The sequence below is a fragment of the Lissotriton helveticus genome, chromosome 6 (assembly GCF_964261635.1).
Source record: "Lissotriton helveticus chromosome 6, aLisHel1.1, whole genome shotgun sequence".
Classification (NCBI taxonomy): Eukaryota; Metazoa; Chordata; class Amphibia; order Caudata; family Salamandridae; genus Lissotriton; species Lissotriton helveticus.
The window spans coordinates 471,687,744-471,711,178 of record NC_136067.1 but is presented as its reverse complement, the minus strand read 5'-3'; the positions used below and the strand labels follow the sequence as shown (position 1 = coordinate 471,711,178).

At 44.7% G+C, this 23,435-nt stretch overlaps 1 protein-coding gene across 1 annotated transcript in view; it reads left to right on the top strand.

Annotated features, from left to right (window-relative positions):
• The window catches only part of CSMD1 (CUB and Sushi multiple domains 1), a 4,503,734-nt gene that overhangs the window by 923,923 nt on the left and 3,556,376 nt on the right, over positions 1-23,435 (top strand). The window contains exon 4 of the mRNA XM_078647516.1: positions 3,799-3,993. Coding sequence (XP_078503642.1) covers positions 3,799-3,993 — 195 coding nt within the window. The remainder of the gene's footprint in view (positions 1-3,798; positions 3,994-23,435) is intronic.

The window sequence follows — 23,435 nt, the reverse complement described above, 5'->3', positions numbered from 1 at the left end:
TTGTAAGAGTCTGCCTCTCTCACCTATTCCAGTCACTTTGCAAAATGATTTGGGTTTCTTAATAAAACCCTATAACGCTCCCCCACCCAATTTTCGCAAATAGATAGCCCAGGCTCAAACCTGAGCCAAACCTTCAACTAAAATTCTTTTAGAAACGCTAAACAGCTATGGGAGACAGAGATTAAAAATCACATTGAATTCATTTCCACAAACCTATTTTCCGTTTTTTATATACCAAGGATACTAACAACAAGTATATCTTCAATATCTATGAATGAGCTTGCCTATCCTTTATCTAATTTTATCTTATATGCTTTAGGGTACTTTGGGTATGTTGAAAGTCTGTTTCAGTCTGAAACACCTTACCTGTAACCATGTCACTGCATCCTAAATTCATGTATTAAAACGCTCTTTAGACATTTCTGGACTTGGAATCCTTGTGCACTAGCATTTTGTTGGACGTTTTCTGTACAAAGTTCTTTTGGATATATATTTATGTATATTATCCAGCTGCAGTCATTAATGGGCAATTAGAGTTAGGGCCGTGTTTCCAAAGGACAATTCTTTTTTTTCCTAACTTCCCAAAACTTTCCCCCACAAAATGTTACTAGGTCAGCTCCTTCCTGGAAAGTTGTGGGGTGATGTGTCAAGTGGGGGCTGAGAAAAAGGTTGGAGGTGGGGGGGCCAAAGTGCTTATCATTTTTTCATAGAAAATCTAGGGCCAGATGTATGAGCATTTAGTTTAGTGCTAAACAGAATGTACAACAGTGTCTCAAACACTGTTTGTGATTCCCAATGGTGTTGCAAATTGCATGCCTCATCAATAATCATGAGGCAAGCGCAATTGGCGACCCCATTGGGAATGGCTAGATCTCACAGGAATGGTGGGCTGCAGGGGTCAGCAGACCACCATGTTTGTGATTGCTTTTTAAAAAATGCAGCCCGTTTTTCTTAAGGGAAAATGGAATGCATTTAAAAAAGAAAAATTAAACTTTTCAGTAACATTTTTAAAGGGCAGGCAGTGGTCCCTGGTACCACTGCCTGCTCTTAAAAAATATTTTCGCGCCCATTCACAAAGGGAAAGGAGTTCCCTGGGGACCCCGTCCCGTTTGCGAGTGGTTTACCACCTACTCGGAGTAGGTGGTAAACTGTGAGTGTTTTGCAACCGCAAATGTGGTTGCAAAACAATAGTACATTGGTGTTAGAGTCGCTATTAGAAGGGAAGCCCTTGGCATGCCCTGTTCCATCGACAGAGCCAACAAGGGCTCAATTGCCCTAAAATGAGATGGGCAGAACAGGGTCTTAGCAAGCAGAGTACTCTGCCCATTTGTGATGCAGTAACCTGTCTACCAAACACTAAATTGGGCCGCAAGTGGTCATGTGTAGAGCTTATTTAAAAAGTATTCCTTCAACTTAATCAAAAACCCTGCACACAAAGGAAGAGCACATTGTTGACTTGGGTCACAGGGGAGTACGGTAGACATTCTCTTTCCTGGGATCCATTAACACCACAACTTTTTGCAGGAGGCCAGCAGGCTACCAGGTGACATTAGGGGATTCATTTTGAAAAGGCTACTAGAGGCTTTAGAGGGAAAAGCGACAACTTTCTAAAAGTGTCATTATCAAAAGTTTAATTTAAAATTGGACTCGACCAGAAGGTTGGATTTTTAAGTTCTATTAATTTGAGTCCTTTAATCAAGGCTGTGGATTAACAAATTTGTCATCCTCTGATTGGTTTACCAACCCAGAAAAATTGTGGTTGTAGCTGCCATTACCAATATAGTGCATTGAGCACCATGCTGTGAAGGAAAAAACAAGGCATACATGGGAAGGGAATGTAGACTCTGACCCCCTCGCTCATGCGGTCACAAAGAGACCGGCAGCATTAAAATTATTATTACAAAAATAATTTTATTGCACAATTCACAAATACTGGAGACTTGCAAATCCTAGGCCTCACCTGTATACCAAGGACCTTCCAAGAGTTTTAGTATTCACAAATTTGGCACAGGATTTGCAAATTTTGAAAAAAAACATTAAAAGAAATAAAGCATTTGGTGCTCTACCGATGCACATGGCATTCAACTGTGTGTATTGCAGTCATACCCCGCTGCACACGGTATTTAACAATAACTGGGAGGGAGGAACACCCATGGCAAGTTGAGTGCAGGGCTTCAGGTCTACTTGGATTTCACAGGTTTGGCACATTGTAGTATTGTGTGATTTAATTCAGAGGTTGATTTATTGCTATTCCAAATTAGCACTATTTAATATTAATTCACGTTTTGCATTGCATAATACATTTTCACATTTGTGCATATGTCACAATATTTAGCCTCTTGCTAACTTATTTTCAGATATGCTCAATCTAAATGTATGTTGCAGATGAAAAATGCACGGTGCAAAAAAAACATGTTACTTCTGAGTCCTTATCATTTAGAGCTGTGCTGGATCAACCCAGAGCTGAATGTCTGTCATTTTTGTGAAAGCAGTGTCTATAGTTAATACATATAACTCAAAATGTCTTCATATTAATGCATGAAAAGTCAGCAGCACATGTCATAAACAATGAGCAGGGATTGCCTTTGTTAGATACCTCAAACAAAAACACCCATACGTGCAGCTCCTTTCTGAGCCCACACACTCTTCTTGATATTGTATAGGTGTAGCCAAGAGATACACAAACGTACTTTGTACAAGTGCACATTTCCTGGTCTCTTTTAAGCTTTCTTTCAGAACTTTCCAAAATTATCCTAAGAAGACTAGAATTTTGCATTTGTGCTATTCATTAGATAAATTGTAAACTGTAAGTATTGTTATCATGCCTACCAAATAGACGAATGGCTTAAAACTTCTACAATTCAGTTTTTTCACTCAGGAATGTTAAGTATAAATTAGCGTTATTGATGAAGATCACTTTTTGATTACATTGAAGGAATACTTTTTAAATAAGTTCTACACTAGACCACTTGGGGCCCAATTTAGTGTTTGGTGGACAGGCTACTGCATCACAAATGGGTAGAGTACTCTGCTTGCCAAGACCCTGCTCTGCCCATCTTATTTAGAGACAGATAGACCTTAACTTTTAGGGCAATTGAGCCCCTGTTGGCTCTGTCGATGGAACGTTTTCTCAGATGGTCCAATGTAGTAGTGACTGTTGGAGTAATTCCATTACATGTTAACGGGTAAACAGTGTGATGTTGTTATTTATGTTCATCAGCACCAGGAAAGAATTGCCGGAAAGGACCAAAAAAAATAAATAATGGTTCCCAGTCCCTGAAAGATAACTCCTAGGGAGTGGCGGGTCTTTCGTATTTGGTTTTTCACACACAAACGCCTGCATTGGGAGTTTTGTTACGAAAAAACAAAAAGATTTTAAAAAGTTTGGTGAGCAGCCATAACCGACAATCGCCGTCCAACAAACTCTTTCTACACCATGTCAATGGTTCCTTTAAATGTCCAGCCATTTGGCAGATGGTAGTCAATCAAGATGGCAAAAGAAATGTCCTCTGCCACCCATCAAACTTTCAATCAGACCTTTGGTGTGCAATAGAGTAATAGTGCAGAATTCAGAGTCAGACATTTGGAAAAGAAGCATAGATGGCATTTTCTGTCATTTCAGCTAACAACAAATGTAAGTCTAAAGAATTATAAAAAATAGTGTTTATTCTGCAAGTGACACGTCCACTGTCTAATATCTATTGACTGAAGCAAAGTAGAGTTAGGTATGTGTTTGTATTTTGGCAAAAAAATGTGATACAGTTTTTTATATATTATGTTTTTCTTTCGAATCAACAGTGTTACCCAGTCACACCTGTGGAAATCCTGGTGAGATCGCTAAAGGGGTTCTTCATGGAACACGGTTTAACATCGGTGATAAAATTAGATACAGTTGTGTCTCAAACTACATCATGGAAGGACATTCTACTTTGACATGCATCGTTAGTCCTGGTAATGGTGCATCCTGGGATTTTCCAGCTCCTTTTTGCAGAGGTAAACAACTTGTATTAATGATCTCCTCCAAGAAGTGCACAAAATATATGCAAGCAAATGGCAACAATGTATCTGGCTGATTTAAAGATGTATGTTATTGTAATTTTATAGGCTAAATATAAATCAGATAGCTGCAAATATAAAATTGAATGAACAAAATAAGAGGTAATATATTTATCAGGTATTCATATTTTGACAATTATTACATAAATAAGGAAACCACTTTAAAAGTTAATCTAAAGGGATCTGGTCAGAGCTGAATACAACAGGGCAGCCATCAGGTAGCTGGAGATGCAGAGCGAAACGAAGACAGACCGCAGGGTCGACACTGGGAAGGAAGGAATATCTGAGCCTCTACAAGCTGTGGGAGGAGGAGGAGGTGGCTGAGAGCCCAAGCCCTGAGCAAAGAGGTTAGTGCATTAGTCATTGCCACTATCTGTGGTCCACGTAAGAGGCTGGCTTTAGGTCAGTGCGGATTTCGACTGTTAGGGAGCTGAGGTTTGCAGGAGTTCACTAGGGTGTCTGTCGTCAACATCCACACACATGGTTAACAAGGAGCTAGGGTTATCATTCCTGTCGGACCATATGGCCCTTCCACCCTCTGATTAGGTGGCTGACCATCTGGGTGTGTACTGAAAACAATTACGGTTAAGAGAAAATTAAGAATTGTTTGGAGCTTGATAGGGGTTAGATTAGTTAGTTGGCTGAAGTTCATATGGGACACTTTTGTGAAACTAGGCAGGTTAGCTCCGTTTGAGTTGCCTCTGGATGATTTTTTGCTGTGGAGGATGACTGAGAGGGAGGCAATCGAGCTTAAGAAACCGCTGGTTCACCAACATGCCTTGCTTGTAACCGGTCCTTCCACTAAACCCTACCTGCTTACTGCTCTAAATGTCCACCAGTCCACTATTTCTTCCTCCTCACTAGATTCATGTTTAATCCATACGAATTGCTGCTTGCATACCCCAATCCTGTATAATGGAGTGAAAAGCTTTGTCCGTGTACCCGTGATAATTTTTCCACAGGATATTTTGCACTTTATCTTTTCTGTAGTTTCCTCGCAGAACGGTTTTATTGACTCTATTCAAATCTTCACACTTTGTACAGATTAAGCGCACCCTAATGTTTTTACAGTTACTCCCAGATATTCACTCAACTTATGCCATTGCTTGTTTCTTTGCCTCATCACTGAGGTAGAAGAAATAGCAGGAAACAGTGGGGGATTCTACCTGAGTGTTTCTTTTTCTGTCATTTGTACATTGCATTTTATCATGTTACTGCTTTGGTTATTAATACGTATTTATTGTGCTTCAAACATCATTAATTGACAAGTGAATACTTGTAACGGATTATCCTGATGGACTTTTATATCAAAAGGTATTGTCTACAAAATTAGTGTGCAGTGTTGACAAAGGTAGGTTTGTTTGTGGATGAACTGCCTTTTAAATCAAATTTTTTAATGTCTTTTAATATTTTAATTTTTGTCTGAATAGCGTCAAGTTCAAGTTCAAAAGACCTTTATTCGAATTTCATAAAATTCATAAAGTACCACAATAAAAACATACATTTACACAGCGTGAACAAGTTTATAAAATTCACGAATTTAAAATAAAAATCGAATACATTTCTCATAAGACTATTTTCAGGGGTTTTCCATCATTTTACGTACGCGTGTTATGAGTCTCAAAAAAGTGCTAGTGCGGAAAATTAATTCATCTGTATCCAGGGAAAGTAACATTAAATAGGACTCCACTAATGAAAGGGGTCTATGTTTTTTAAAATACGGAGTTAAAAACCAATTGATATATTTTAAATAAAATTTACAGAAAAATAGAAAGTGCAAATCATTCTGTTTACTGATACCATCACATGGGCATGGATTATAATCTTTTGTATGCTGATAGCCAAGGGGGAAGCCCAACAAAAAAGTTTATTGAGCCCGCCCTTAGCCGGAACAGCAATGATCTCTCCCAGTTGGTCATAGGTAAGGTGAGGTATTGTGCAAGGTTTGTCTTACTTAAATCATTTCTCTGGTAGGTCACAACAGTTGGTTTGAGGATTTCCCTTTCCATTCGTTCTGAACTAAAAAGTGCGTACAGTGCTTGTTTGACCTCAATTTTATCTTTAGGTTCAATCTTGCTGGCGTCGGAGAAAAGTTCTTCCCTGTTCACGTTACTCAGTGTTTTTAAAACTCCCACGACCCAGGGGATCGACATGCCTTGGTCACATTTAAGACAATCTTTTATGATGTTTTGAGTTAAAGCGGCAGAGTTATTCCTCCAAATCCTAATCCAGAAGAGAGCTGGTCTAGATCTAATAAAATCGCATACGTTGGGGAGAATAAGTTCCTCATGACAAATCATTTCAGAGGAGGAAATTGGGGCACCCAGTATTTTCCTGCAGAATCGTCCTTCTTCTCGCTGGATACTGGGGCTATTTCCCAATCCCCAGACTTCAGCCCTGTATGTGGCTACTGGTAGGCACTGTAACTTAAACATTTTTAAAATGGCTCTAGTGGCACCTATTTTCTTTGGTCGGGGCAAACTCAAAATAGAATTGTTGGCTTTCGAGAACTTGCCCATGGCGTGGGCCATATGCCCACTCCATGAGCCGTTCGCAGCGAAAACCAAACCAAGATACTGGAATGAGATTACAGATTCTAATTTGTCTGTACCTATGTGTATAGTATTGAGTTTGCGTTTCCCAGGGCCACAGGACATAATAAAAGATTTTTTTAAATTGACGCGCAGGTCTAAGCCCTACATGTATTGCACGAAACCTTTAACAAGCAGGCGAAGGGCATTAGGTGTTCGTTCCATCAAGACCGCGTCGTCAGCATATAATAAAACTGGCAAGGGGAGCCCCTGGATAGTTGGTACATCACTAGACACTTGTTTTAGTGCTTTAGCCAGGCCATTAATATAGATAATAAACAGCAGGGGTGCTAAGACGCACCCCTGTCTTACCCCTCTGCCGATGTTAATGGGTCCAGATACTTCTCCGCCCACCCCTATCCTGACTTGTGCTTTGAGGTCGGTGTGGAGGTATGCCAGGAAATTGACAAGAGCCTCGTCCAGTCCACAGTTCAAAAGAATTGCCCAAAGCTTAGATCTGTTCACTAGGTCAAAAGCGGATGAGAGATCCATGAACGCAAGATAAATAGGGGACGATCGGGCAATGCTATACTTGTCAATAATCAATTTTAGATTCAAGCATTGCTCGACCGTCCCCACCCCGCTTCTGAATCCCATCTGGCACGGGTCCAATAGGCCCGTGTCTTCAGTCCACTCTACGATCCTGTTATAGATTATTCGTCCCAGAATGTTTAAGGTTTTGTCCAGAAGAGAAATCGGAAGATAATTCACTGGGTCCGATCTCTCGCCTTTTTTAAAAATTGGAACTATAATGCTAGTAGCCCAAGTGGTGGGCATGGGAACTGTGGGTAGGCTATTAAAAACATTAAGGAGGATTGGTGCCCATAGGTCTGGACTGTGCTTAATTACATCTATGGGTAGGCCATCAGGGCCTGGAGCCTTGTTTCCAAGACTCTCTTTGATGGCTAACACTACCTCATGGAGATCTATTTCTAAGCCGTGGAGCTGTCCACGGGGAAGGCTGAATGGATCTTCAGGAGGCGCAGCATATATTTTGGAGAAGTGGGCCTCCCATAAGTTGCTGGTTATGTTGCAGCTAATTGGGGTTAGTTGTTTGCCCATTTCACGTGTTTCACGCTAAATAGTGTCAATGAAAGTGTAATGTATGTTTTATTTTTTTTCTTCCCAATTTTATGATCTCATGTAGACCGAACAAAGTAATTCTTGACTTGAATAAAAAAGTGCAATAAGAGGCCTTCACCCGGTACAGCTAGCACATTGGTAAATATAAAATCCTCACCATGCTCAGTGCAGGCACACATAAACCACTTAGGTACATATTCATTGGAAAGAAGAACAGATATTGCTCTTGATCCAATTTCCAAAGTCCAAGAAAAATGCAAAAAACTATTACTTAGATTTCTGGGGTGAAATAATTCACCCATTCGCAATGAGGAAAGTACACCCCTACCTGAAAGTCCCCTTCCGAACACAGTGGCAGTGGGCAGGATTAGTATGGATCATTGTGCTACCGAAATTGTGCCAAAAGTATGGCAGGCTGGCGACACCAACATCAGACCAGAAATAAATACACGATTAGCCACACCGCTACTTCTAACCACTCCCTGACCCCAATGAGCTCCACAATGAACACTTGGCAAAATCTGGCTTAAACAGAAGAAGGCCTAGACAGCTCTGCACTGAGCAGAGGAAAACGAGTAATTGCCTGTCCTTTGGAGAACCATATACAAACAACTACCAGAGCACATGAGAGTTCATCCCCTGATACTCCTCCCTGCTGGAAGCTAACTTACCTAGGTCAGCAAGTCTGTCTAGTGATTTATCCCAAATGTGCCCAGGCATATTGTCGCTGGAGGATTCATTAGTAAATTTGCCACTGCCGAGTTACATTACGCTGCTGGACGTTCCTCTTCAAACAATGAGTACCAGAATAACTGTCTCTGGACAAAGTATCTTGAAAGCAAAGATTGAGGTATTATCAATGGCAATATTCAGCAGCTTTATGGAACCTCTGTCACCAGAATTTGTGATCCCTTATGCTGAGAAAAAGATCATGCAGACCTCTCCCTATAGCGCCGGCCAAGATTATATAACCTCTAGCTCCTTGTTCACGCTAGACAGATATTGCGTTCTGTGGTCATTCTATTAGAGAAAATAGTACATGACAATGACCATAATACTGACCTTTTAACATTCATACTGGAAGCTCAGTCCATGAAACCGACCAAGCTTGAAGTTTCAACACAGACAAGCACCAGTCCTCTGTCCGCTCCCTCAGCTATATCTGCAGAACTTTAGGATCTGGGGTAGCTATGAATCAGAAAGAGGACGAATCAATTGGAGCAACCCTTGACCCCACCAGGTAGGTCGCTCACCCTCCGCACAGCACCGCCTGTGCCTCCCTGCCCCAGCCGCCGCTGCTAAGGAAGTACGAGGCCCTCCACCACCCGCAGGCTACCACCTGCACCTCATCCCTGGTGGCCAGTGGTAGGCTGTAGGTAGGTCTGTTCAACCTCCGCTTTATTGCTTTTATTGTATTGCCTGGATTTTCATTGTTGTGTCTGTGACTGCTGTTGTCTGTCTTCCCCTGCTGCCAGTACGTGGTCCGTGACCCTTTTTCTTCCCTCTGTTCCCCTCGCTGTCCCCGTGCTCTCTCTGCCCGGTCTTTCCTTCTGTACCCCTCGCTGCCCCCGTTTCTCTGCCCGGTTTTCCCTTCTGTTCCCCTCGCTGCCCCCGTGCCTCTCTGCCCGTTCTGCTCTTTGTTCCACTCGTTTTTCCCTTGCTTTTTGAGACCTTCTGCCCTGTGTTCCACTTGTTTTTGCCTCGTTTTTTGTGCCTTTCTGCCCTCTGTTCCACTCATTTATCCCTCGTTTTTTGTGCCTTTATGTCCTCTGTTCCACTCGTTTTTTTTGTGCCCTTTTGCCATCTGTGCCACTCGTTTTTCGCTCGTTTTCTTTGCCTTTCTGCCCTCTGTTCCACTCATTTTTCCCTTGTTTTTTGTGCCCTTCTGCCCTCTGTTCCACTTTTATTGTGCCCTTCTACCCTCTGTGTCACTCGTTTTTCCCTCGTTTTATGTGCTTTTTTGCCCTCTGTTCCACTTGTTTTCCCTCTTTTTTTGTGCCTTTCTGCCCCTGTTCCACTCGCTTTTCCCTCGTTTTTGTGCCCTTCTGCCCTCTGAGCCACTTGTTTTTTTGTGCCCTTCTGCCTTCTGTTCCACTCGTTTTTTCCATGATTTTGTGCCCCTTTTGCCTTCTGTTCCACTCGTTTACCCCGCCGCTGTGCCCCCTGCAGCCCCGCCCCCCTGACTGCCCACTGCCCATTCGCTGCCCCGCCTCCTGCCTCGCAGCTGCTCCTCCAACCCACCTCCCCATATAGGCCGGCCGCTGCACGGTGAGGAGAGCGACCCTTGACCCCACCAGGTAGGTCGCTCCCCCTTCGCACAGCATGGCCTGTGCCTCCCTGCCCCAGCCGCCACTGCTGAGGAAGTTCGAGGCCCTCCACCACCCGCAGGCTACCACCTGCGCCTCATCTACGGTAGCCAGTGGTAGGCCGTAGGTAGGTTTGTTCATCCTCCGCTTTATTGCTTTCATTGCATTGCCTGTATTTTCATTGTTGTATCTGTGACAGCGGTTGTCTGTCTTCTCCCGCTGCCTGTACGTGGTCCGTGCCCCTTTTTCTTCCCTCTGTTCCCCTCGCTGTACCCATGCTCTCTCTGCCCGGTCTTTCCTTCTGTACCCCTTGCTGCTCCTGTGTCTCTGTCCGGTTTTCCCTTCTGTTCCCCTCGCTGCCCCCGTACCTTGCGGCCGGTTCTGCCTACTGTTCTTAGCTGCCCCTGTATTTCTGTATTCTGTATTTTGGCCTCTATGCCACTCATTTTTCCGGGATTTCTGTGCCCTTTTTGACCTCTATGCCACTCGTTATTCCCTCATTTTTGTACCCCTTTTGCCTCCTGTTCCACTCGTTTTTTGTGCCCGACGGCCTTCTGTGCTACTCGTTTTGCCCTCGTTTTGTGCCCCTTTTGCCTTCTGTTCCACTCATTTTTTTGTGCCCTTCTGCCCTCTGTGCCACTCGTTTTTCCCATGTTTCTGTGCCCCCTTTGCCTTCTGTTCCACTCATTTTTTTGTGCCCTTTTGCCTTCTGTGCCACTCGTCTTAGCCTCGATATTTGTGCCCCTTTTCCTTCTGTTACCTTTGTTGTCCCTCACCGCCCTCGCCGCTGCATCCCCTGCGGCCCACCCCCCTGACTGCCCACTGCCCATTCGCTGCCCCCACCTCCCAGCTGCTCCTCCCTCCCACCTCCCCATATATGCCAGCTGCTGCGCGGCCGCGCCACTGGCGTGCAGAAGGTGCACCTAAGGCAAGCCCATCTGCGCCCGTCCGCGCCTGGACCGTGCCCAGCGCCAGAACCCCTGGTCCCCGCACCCGCCATGACAACCGCCACCACTAAGATGCCAGCACTCAGCATGCTCTCAACTGCGGACCGAGCCACACCTGCTTCAAGGCCGCCCCACAAAGCACTCACAGCCCCTTCACCTGTCGGAACTGCAGCTACACCAGCCTCAGTGGCAACGAACCACCCACCAAGAAAGACCCCAACCACCTCCAATGCATACTACTGAATACCCGCTCCGCACGCAAGCATGCCGTCGAGCTCTGGGACCTGCTCGACACAACATCCCTGGACATCGCCTTACTGACAAAGACCTGGTTTAACAACTCCTCCGCACTCCACATCGTCATAGCCATCACAGATGGCTACAAGATCACCTGCAGACACCGCACCAACGGAGTCGGAGGAGGAATCGCCATTGTGCACAAGAACAGCATCAGGGTCTCAACTATTACCGACGACACGCTCAGCACCACTGAACACATGCACTTGCAGATCCACACAGACCCTAATTCCACCCTCAGAGGAACCCTCATCTACCGACCCCCGGACCCTGCCCCCAGTTCAGCGACTCCATGGCCAACTTGATCAGCACGCACCCCCTGACCTCCACCGACTACATCCTCCTCGGAGACCTGAACTTTCACCTTGAGAACAACAACGATAACAACTCCACAACCCTGATTGATAACCTCGCCAACCTCAGACTAAAGCAGCTCGTCACAACGCCCACCCTCTCTGCCGGCCACATGCTCAACCCAGTCTTCTCCTGAAGCTCGTACGTCTCCATCAGCCACACCACCGAACTCATCTACCTCTGCATCCACTTCACCTTCCAGAAACCCACCACACACCACCGCACCCAACAGATTCCCCGCCACTGCTAAAGCAAAATCACTGAAGACCAACTACATGCAAACCTTGCTCTCAGCCCACCCACCGAACCCTCCAACACCGACGACGCTGCCCACAGCCTCAGATGCTGGATCGAGGACTGCGCCAACACCCTCGCCCGCTGAGGAAACCCCCCCACTGAGACACCAGCAAGAGAGCCAGCTGGTTCACCCCAGAAGTCCTAGCCTCCAAGCAAGCCTGCCGGAAACTAGAGAAGAAATGGCACAGTGAACAAACTCCGGAGAGCCACGCAGCACACAAGGACTCCATCCGCAACCACCACAACCTCCTCAGGGCGGCCAAGAGGACCTCCTTCAAAGACCACCTCAACAACAATGCACACAATAGCAAGGAGTTCTTTACATCGTGAAGGAACTTTCCAACCACAGCTCCAACACCAACGGCATCCCGCCCTCACAAGCCCTGTGCGACTGCCTCGCCACCTTCTTCCACCGCAAGATAGCAGACATCCACAACAGCTTCAACACCCAGACAGCCTCAACAGACAGCAACACAACAGACCCTCCATACACCATCGACCATGACCCCCGGCTAGCCTGGGCCAGCGTGAGCATCGATGACACCATCAAGACCATGCACTCAATCCACTCCGGCCCTCCGTCGGACCCATTCCTGCACCACGTCTTCAACAGAGCAAGCAGCTCCATCGCACCCCACCTGCGCAACGTCATCAATCTCTCTCTCGAGACCGCGACCTTCCCAGAGATCTGGAAACACGCCACGATCAACGCCCTACTCAAAAAACCTAAGGCAGACCCAAGAGACCTCAAGAACTTACGGCCCATCTCTCTGCTCCCCTTCGCGGCCGAGGTCATCAAGAAAACCGTCAACAGACAGCTAACCCGATACCTCGAAGAAAACAGAATCCTGGACCCTTCCTACAACACCGAGACTGCCCTCATTGCCGCCACCGACGATATCAGGACCCTGCTGGACAACGGCGAGACCGCAGCATTCATCCTCCTAGACCTCTCTGTCGCCTTCGACACCGTCTGCCACCTCACACTATGCGCACGCCTCCACGCTGCAGTGATCCGAGACAAGTCTCTGGATTGGACCACCTCCTTCCTCTCCGGTAGAACCCAGAGCATCCACCTCCCCCATTCCGTTCCAAAGCCTCCGAGATCATCTGCGGCGTACCCCTGGGATCCTCCCTCAGCCCGACGCTGTTCAACATTTACATGGCCCCGCTCGCACACGTAGCCCGACAGCACAACCTCAACATAATCTCCTACGCCGACCACACTCAGCTGATCCTCTCCCTCACCAAGGACCCCATCACAAGCAAAGCCAACCTCCACGAAGGAATGAAGGCCGTCATCGACTGGATGAAGACCAGCCATCTGAAGCTGAACTCGGACAAGACGGAGGGCCTCAGCCTTGGTCCAACCCTTCAGCCTGGGACGACTCCTGGTGGCCAACAGCACTGGGGGCAGCCCCGACACCCACCGACAAAGCACGCAACCTGGGAATCATCCTCGACTCTCAATGACCAAGTAAGTCAACGCCGTCTCCTCCTCCTGCTTAAACACCCTCTCTATGCCCCGCAAGATCTACAGATGGATCCCGACAGATACAAGAAAGACAGTCACCCAGGCCCTTGTCTGCAGTAGACTCGAATACGGAAACGCCCTCTACGCGGGAGCCCCGACCAAGCTCATCAAATGACTACAATGCATCCAAAACGCCTCGGCACGACTGATCCTCGACGTACCACACCACGGCCACATCAACCCCCACCTGAGAAACCTGCACTGGCTCCCCATCAACAAGAGGATATCCTTAAAGCTCCTCACCCACGCACACAAGGCACTCCACAAGACTGGCCCAGCCTACCTCAACAGATGGCTCTCCTTCTACATCCCCAACCGCCACTACGATCCGCCGACCTCTCACTTGCCACCGTCCCGCCAATCGGAAGAACAACCACCAGAGGGAGAACCTTCTCCCATCCCGCTGCCAAGACATGGAACACCCTCCCACTGAGCCTACGACAGACCCAAGACCTGCTGACCTTCAGGAGGATACTCAAGACCTGGTTGTTCGATCAGTAGCGGCCCCCCCAGCGCCTTGAGACCCTCGCGGGTATGTAGTGTGCTTTACAAATGATTTATTGATTGATTGATTGATGCACAGCTTACCATTAATAAATAAAGTGGTGCAACTTAGTTCTGGCATACAGTGTGTGGTGTCTCCTATATATGATAAACTACTAGATAAATCACCTGAATCCAAGTCACCAAACGATATTGACAGACAAGGTATGGTAACAAAACATAATACTAACCCCTGGGTGTACGCCCAACCATCGATCAAAGGAGAACAAAGAGCTACACACTACAAGCCTAGGGAAGAAGCCACTGAGGATTATTGAGCACACTGTTGCAATTGGTGTTTTACCCTTGGAACAGCAGATTGACAGGTATTAAGTAGAGCAAAAAGGAAGTTTGACTAAATAAAATCCTAGTGGAAGGAGGGGAAAATACCCACAAGTGCCAGACAGCTTAGATGCTTAGTCTAAGAGACCTCTTTAGAGAACAAGCAGAAGGTCACAAAGAGGATAAACACTTGGGGCCTCATTTCTGAGGCCGTGCGTCACTTTTACGCCGCTGGTGCGTCACTTTTTGTGACGCACCAGCAACGTAAAAAATGTGCCTTGTTGCACCAAATTTACAAAGTGACGCATCTAGGTAGATGCGTCACTTTGTAAACCCCTGCGCTACATTATACCTGCTCCAGGTATAATGTATGCAGGAGGGCGTTCTGACGCAAGAAGTGCCACTTCTAGGACGCAAATGCGTCAATTTCTTATGCCTGCCTCACAGCAGACGTAAGACTGGCACAGGGCTTGCCCCATGTGAAAGGACACATTGCTGGAGTTGCATCACTTTTGTGACACACTCCAGCAATGTGTCACTTTTGCGCCATGCAGATACGTCAGAAATACTGACGTATCTGTAACTCCTTGCGCAATGATGCGTCATATTGTAAATATGACGCATCATTGGTGTCGCCAGGAGGGCACAATGAAAAGTGACGCATCGCTGTTTTGACGCAGCGATGCGTCACTTTTCATAAATAAGGACCCTGTATTCTATCTTCATAAGGGAAATTCAGCCGCCCAAAACCCTTCCACTGGGTCTGAATTAACGGATGTGATTGTACCACAACCAAAAGGGGTTCACAAAAGGGAAGGGAAAATCTAAAAAACTAAAAGAAATGAAAGAAAAGGGGATGATGAAACTGCATGCCCAACTCCAGGAGATTACCAGGAGGTACCGCTGTGCAAGTTCTCTGAGAAGGAGCATCTGGTTTCACCGATGGAGATCAGAGGGATACAATGGGTCTGAGCTTCACCCTATTAAATCCAAGTGCAAGAGCATTTTCACCAGAACCAGCATGCCCATAATTTTTAATCTTCATCAGTCTTTTACTAGATTCAGTAAATCCATCACCACTAAATCACTGCCACCACATGACGGGAATAGATATGCTTCTGCACAGTAGATTTAGGAGCCCAGGCTTGCAGCAAGATGTTCAGACCGATTTGGATGTTGTGAACAACACCAACATGATGCCCAGGGTACCTATGAAAGGTTGGAAGGTGGTTTTAAACCTTCACCAGTCAAGCTAAAGGATGCCAAATGTATAAAAGTGACTAGGTGGGAAAACACCACCAGTAGAGTTCTTACTAAACAGGAACGGAGTATAAACAATCCAGAGCACTACACAAATATAGTAATTTCAATCTGCCAATCTCGCAGATCCAACTTTTATTTTCAGATAATCCAATCCAAAATCTGTTGGTACGCAGGTCAATAGATTAATAATTCCGTCGACACATGTTTCGTCATAATGACAACTTTTTCATGGCTGATAAGTTTTAGAGGCAAGGAAGAAGTAAGAAAATATCTTCTTCATTTGTAAGTTGTCAGAGAATGGGGAGAGGTCCTTGGAGACCCAAGGACTATTATATTCCGGGAACAGCCTGTAGTTTATCAGATCTCTAGTTTCCAACAATTGCTCGAAAAGCTTCTGTGCACCCCATGTGTTTAAATGGGGACAGCAGGAGGACGCGGCTAGGATCGGCCCAGTATGTAGGTGGTAAGCCATCTTCTGACTACACCTGCAAATCTTCAAATAACAATTACACTTGGTGTAAGGACAAAGGAATTAGTAGTCTGTCATTGAATACAGCCAGTGTGAAATCGAAACTTGAGGAGAACAATTTGCAAGCTCTAAGGAGATTTGTTGCTTTCAGAAGACGTGGGCAGTGGATACCAATATGGCCACGTTGGAACTCCCAGACTACACAGGTTTTTCGCCATTGAGGCTAGCAAGACCAACAGAAGGAGAACAACTAGATGTCTTTCCACCTGGATCTCAACAAAACTGGATTGCACAGCAACACAAATCTCATCATTTCTGACTCCATTGTTTATGCTGTATGTTAGATTTTCTAATGTCCAAAAAAAAGTGCATCGTAATTAAAGTCTTGAATGTGTACCTGAACCCTAGCCACGGTGACAAACCGGAGGTCCACACTAGCAGCTTTAAAACAAATTATTTGTGATATGAAGACTAAGGTGAATGGTATTGATAAGTACTATATGTAAGATTGTGGAGATTTTAATATCCACCCACCTGAAGGCCTATAGGAGGGAAACTAAGAAAAGAGGACATGAGCTTGGCATCTCATTACCAGAAAAGGAAAGACTTTTTCCACTTATTATATATAGAAAAGGGAAGTTATTTGTTAACTTTCTCTTCGGGCTGCACCTAAGCTTCTTGGAACACCCTGCGGCTCCTACATTTCAAAGCAGTAGGAGAACCAGACTGATCGACTACATGCTATTCCCAAATAATCTTTGGGATCTAGTCCAGCAACCTGAGAATAATTACGAACCTCTATGTTTCAAGTGTGAAATCTTGGCTGGACAGAAACATGGCAAATGTTTCACCACTAGTATTGTCCCCAAAAACAGTAGAAGAGAGGTAAAATGGAATGTAGAGAATTATTTGAATGAGAACTTCGTTTCTCGCGCTGCATCGTATTTTCAGATGCAGCGCGAGAAACAAAATTTGTTTTATTTATTTATATACTTACTTACCTGTAATCCTCTGTAATCCATAGTTTACTACCCCCCATCCTGCCCCTCCCCCACCCCAAGTCAGTGCCTGGTGGCACTCCCACCACCGACCGCTACTGGGGAAGGAACAAATACTCAGGAACAGCATATCCCAGCACAGACCTGGAAATACTATTACATAGGCTTATAGTCCAACAACAACTACCCACCACAAACGGTAGATTCTGTTGCTCTTGGACCAACAGGGAAGTTAATCATCCTGCACCAAGAAGTAGAAAGAGTGTTTGTTGAACAGAAGGCCAACAAAGCACCTGGCCCTGACTATATAAAAGCTGATATGTTCCGCTCCGACTGCAATGCCCATTCAAAGGCTATGACCAAGATATTCAATGCCTTCCTAGGAAAAAATAATGTTCACTGCTCCTGGGAATCTGCCATTATAGTACTATTCCATACAAAGATGTAGTTAAGTTGCTACCTACCAATTATAGACCAATATCAGTGTTGGACAGCAAGGGGGAAATATTTGGCCATGTTCTTCTCAACAGGCTGCAGACTTGGGCAGGCCAAAATACGGTTCTGATAGATGCATAGGTGGGATTCCTCAAGGGCGTCAGTTCTATCAACACAACTGTAAAACCATACATGGTGTGTGTCAAGTACACAAAAGTGCTTAAGTCTCGCCTATACATATCTTTCATAGATCTAAAATCTGCATTCAATTTGGTGAGCAGAGACAAGCTATGGTAATCAATGGAAGAAGTCGTGATGGAAAAGCCCATTAAGCAAGCTATTAAACTCTTACACAAGGGACGCATGCGTGTGCCTGCTTGGAAAAATAGGGGGCGGGGAAATAACCCCTTATTTTAATATTTGCAAATACGTTCGGCAGAGAGGTGTTCTTGCCCCATTACTGTTCTCGTTTTTTCTCAATGACTTAGAAGAATCCCATTGCAATGAAAACCAGGACGTACAAAACCTGTTCAACAAAAAGTTAATAATAATTTTGTTTGCTGACAACACTGTAATATAGTCCTGCACTCAACATGAAATGCACAAGACATTGGATAATTTCGAGAGTTTCTGTCGTTGACAGAACATATGTATCAACACACAAAAAACATACAAATTGAACACTTTGACACGTATATCCCAGAAACAAATCCCCAAGTATAGGTGGACATGCACTCGAAATTGTTAAAAAATATGATTACCTGTGTATCTATTTAAACAGCAACGGGAGTTGGCAAGAAAATGTTGACAATGCATTCAGTACTTTCCAGTGGTCGGCAACATGACATTTGGATGTTCAATTACAAAATCAGATGTCAGACTTTGAGTGTCATCCTGCAAGTACATAGGCCAAAAGCAGTGGCAACAGAGGTCTATGGCACATAGCTATAGGGATATAGGGACATATTGTCAAGAAAGGGTTATACATTATCGCCGCCTTTATCGAGTTTCCTGCCGATAAAAGCGGCGATAATGTATCACCCTTTCTTGATAATATGCCCCAAAGTGATTGTAAACACCTCCAAAAGATAGAAAACTCTTTCTTGAGATCCCAATTGAACCTGGACCGGGGTTCATCACTCTTTCCTCTATTTTTACAGCTGGGTCTGGTGCCTATGTGTGACATTATCGCTCTTTCTCCAGTCCTATATTGCTTACGTTTAAATCAAAGCAGTTATGTGGCGTCATATCTGAGAGCAATACTTGAAGAATCCGCCCTAGAAACAACCCAATACAACCTCTGGTCAAATTATGTGAAAAGCTGTTAAAGGAACTCTGGCTTGGTTATCTTTCGTTGAACTCATTTCTTTTGTTGGTGCCACAGCTGGCATGGTCAAAGTAATTTTTCTGAATGCAAAACTCAAGACACGCATAGAGCTTGCACATCCCTCAACATTGACTTGTAACTGCCTGCAACAGAAACAAGCACTGGGCAAGGAACTATATTTAAATGATATCACCTCTGTTACACTTTCTATTTCAACGTTCGTCAAGGCACTTTACCCGTTAAATCGTACCTCACTATATTTGCTGCCAATCATCCTAACTCCGACCTTTATCTCTGTGAATTTGGAGGCCGGGAGACAGTAACACACTTTATGGTACTTTGCAAACAAACTAATATAAGTACCTACATTCTTCAAAATTGCTTGTACCACTGTTTCTGTTTTAAAAGAAAAGGATAACATAGGGGTATTAAGGGACCGTGGCTGTAAGTATTTCAAAGGAACGAGGGTCGCTTACTGTGAAATACCATAAACCATTACATAGTACCATAACTTCTACTACTGTTGTGTAATTAGACATATGAGCATTGGTACTTTAGGATAACAGTAACACAACTATTTTGCCTTCATTGTGGTCATATGAAATATGTCTAAGCCTATACGTTTTTTAAGTGCTTTGCAGGAAATATTTCGCACCTCATTGATGCGCTATCATTTTTAATACATGCAATTGAATTTCCATTTGGACACTTGGCATAGAGTTCATTGTATCTCTATGTAATATGGTTTACGGTATATCACAGTAAGGGACCCTTGTCCCTTTAAAAACCTTGTACCAATTTTTAAGAAGTTCTTGACCAAAACTTACACTGAAGCACTAGCACTTTGCTTTAGATTGGATTGTCCGGCAATACATACAACTGTGGGAAGCTACATCATGAGTGTTGAAAGTGGGGGTCCTTATTGCTTACCTCCACCACCTAATGCGGGAGGTGGGAAACCCCGACCCCTCGCTTCAACGTTAGGCTAAGTAAGGACATGGTCTGAGATAGCCCTGCTCACCGCCTTAGTAGCTTGGTACCAGCAGCAAGGCTTATCTCCAAGGCACACGTGTACAATATGTGCAACCACACTCACAGCAACCCAATGATGTCACCACAAATAGACTCCACACAAGTTTTTATAAAATGAGTATAATCTTTATATAAAAAGTTATATGATATGAACACACAATACAAAATCAACATATGAGTATGGGTAGTATTCCGGTGCGTTGGTAAGTTCTAATCCCAACCACTGCTTCTAACCAACAGTTAAGCTCACTTATAACCATTTCCAAAAGGTTAGGCCAGTCGTATTACTATAATCACACACGTTGCAAAAGAAAAGAAATACTGCAATGCATAACAATATTCTCCTGTATTGTGTCAACAGAGAAACAATGCCATACGTAGCACCACTGTCATGTACTTTGCAATAGAAGGAATAATGCAATGCATATCATTACCAGCATGACCTGTATCAGGAACACGCTACAATCCTGTACGGTGCAATGAAGAAATAATGCACTGCACCACGTTATAATCAGATACTGTGCAAGGAAGAAATAATGCCATGCTCCATATTACAATCAGGTAATCTGCAAAGGAAAAATAACACAGTGCGAAGTGCACCAAGCAGGTCACAAATGAGGTCAGGCATCATACAACAGTTCGATAGTTTGTTAGCAGCAATAATGCAAAGTGTAATATGACAGTTTAGGTGCTCCGTTAACAGTGCCCCGATATGGATCAATGATGACACAAAAGTACTGCTTCTCACTCCGGCCCCAGGGCTGCCCCTCCTTGGGTCAGGATCCGAGCCGCAGCAACAGGCTTGTGCAGCTGACAGAATCGAGAGGCCGAGAGAGTGTCCCTCCAGGACTGCACCCCACCCCAAGTGGTGATCCACATTACATGGGGGGGTGCAACCCCACTCTCCTCTACGACGTCAGCAACTTGGGCCTTGATCCAGAACTCCGTCACGGGGTGTGGCGGGCTCGGGACGGTGTCTCAGCTCCTCCGAGGCTGCCAGTCTGGGCCACTGCAGTTTTACTCCGAGGGCCCAATTACTTTGCCCTTCTTCCGGCGGTCTCGGTGGACACCAAGACCCGCCCCAGCACTGTGGAGACTTTACTTCAAAATTGGTGCACACCCTACCCAGGCACTCCTCACCAGCGCCTTGATTTGCACGTCGACACGCACCCTGCATGTCTGAGACTCGCCTCATCTCTGGTGCTCACGATGACCCAGGGCCCTCTTCACCAGCACCTCTGCTTGCACCTCGACATGCATCCTGCGCGTCCGAGACTCGCCTCTTCTCTGGTGCTCATGATGATCTGGCGCTCTTCACCAGCACCTCTGCTTGCACCTCAACACGCACCCTGCGCTTTCGAGTTTCACGTTTTCTCCACTGCACAAGATGACCAGGCGCTCCTCACCAACACCCTGGCTGCACCCTGTGCGTCTGAGATTCCGCTTACTCCTGCGTGCCCATGATCACAAGGCACAAATTCTGAGGGTCCCAAGCTGCAAAAGCATGCACACACTGCGTTGCTTGGGACTTCTCCAGAAACTTTTATTATCCTGTATTTCCAAACAGGGAGCCAGCTCACCTCGGGCCCTTGGGGTTACCAGACACAGCACAAAGTCATGTTATAGCACATATATGTGCTTAATAATGAAGATGATATAAAACACAGAACAGGCTTATTTCAAAAACATCTTTCACACACGTTTCAACTACAGTTGGTAAAAGTGATGTCAGCACAATTAATTTCTTCAGCCATTTTCATACCTTGCACCATTCATGGCATACAAATTATACTATGTATAACAAATTATACTGTGTACTAACTCTAAGATGCTGTGGGTGAGCCTCTTTCAGCCATTGGCTTATTTTGGTCAAAACCGTCAGCCATTGGCCTGAGACATTCTCAATCATATCTTGAATCAGCGCACAGATGTATTTTAGTTTCATTGTTTTTCAAGTGGCGCTTTCGGTTTGTTCTTCCACATCTCTTGTACTGTTGGCAGAACTGATTTACAGCTGAAATCAGTTAGCAACTGTCCAAGTAGCACTATGGTGTGAGCGCTAACAATAGCATCAGAGAAAAATTAATGGCTCACTGGGCATAGCCAAAGTCCATGACCCCAGGGGTTTTGGGTGGTTCCGTAAATGCAGGGCACATCTCACTGTCATGGCACTGCACCCACAGATAACTGGATATGTTTGAACGATATGTATACTGTGGTTTCAGCGTAGGGGTAATGTGTCTGTGGCTTTCACGTTCTAATTAGGGGGTTGTTCAAGGTGAGTGGCAGCTCCCACATTGTTGCAATCTTTCTACCCAGTGTTTTCTGGGGGATGGAAGCATTGATTGGTTTCAGTGATGTCACCAATGATTCATTAGTGATGTGTTATGTGATATCCCCTGTGGTGTCGTCAACAAGTCCATTTTTTATGTTTTCAGTTATATCATAATTCAGAAGATCATAAACCATACATTGTGGTGGTATTATGATGGTTGAATCATTGACAATAGATATTGAAATCACACTAGCCCCTCGAAGACTCTTGAAAGAGCCTTGCTGCATTCTTGGGTCTGCTATTGTCCTTCAGGTGCCTGCATGTATGTATCTATGTACTCCATGGGAGTGTACTGATCAGAGTTGGTCATATTGCTACAATATTTGGTTAAGACAGAGGCTGAAAAGCAAAGTTCCAATTGCTTGCACAGTGAGCTTTAATTGGAATGTTCCTTAAAGGATGAGCTGAATTAGTGTAACGAGAAACGTATGCATAGAGCGCCTTCAATTGTGCAAGTCAGGGACAGCATTCTGGCATCCAGTTTATTTTAAACACCTATCAATGTTTTAGACAGCTTAATAATGTTAATGACTACATAGAAAATGTGAGAAACAGAAGTGTGTAGGAGGAGAAACCAGCCTGAATTTGCTTTCCAATTATAAAATGTCCAGTATGTGCTCAGCATTTTTCATTTCTGAAAATGGATTGCTTAATTTTTTTGTATCATTTATTTTTCCGATGCCGCGACTGTTAATTCGCTAGAACAGAAAGGCAAACAGGTATTGGCAAAACCAATAGGCTTTATGTTTGTATAGTGTACCATGCAAACATCAATCGTTTTAGCTTTTCAGTGTGTGTTCTACAAAGTGTGGGAGCCTATCCAGATCACAGATAAGTAATATTCTGTATCCTGCCAATTAAGTTACCTCAAAGATCTCCTCATTTGAAGGCTTATGGTTTCTTTGTCAATCAGGCTGGGTAAGATATGGAAGGTATACCAAATTGTCCAGAATAATGACAATATGTTCACGTCTTTAAAGAAATATGATGCCATAAGTGGGAATTCACATACTCCTAGCACAGGCAACTGCACTGTATTATTGTGCTCCCACTTCTACCACTGTCTCCGATGTGAGCATCTGAATCAGTGCTGTCATACATGTAATGTCATGTGCGATATAATCATAAATAACAATTTTGTATAACACATTTGCCATTATAGTTCTTGGTTTTCCATTCACGAGAGACATGCTTAAATTTACCCCAGAATAGTGTTTACTAAACATGAGCTAATCACTTGAATCTAGGTCATCTATAGTTATGGATAAGACTTGCATTGGAACTGT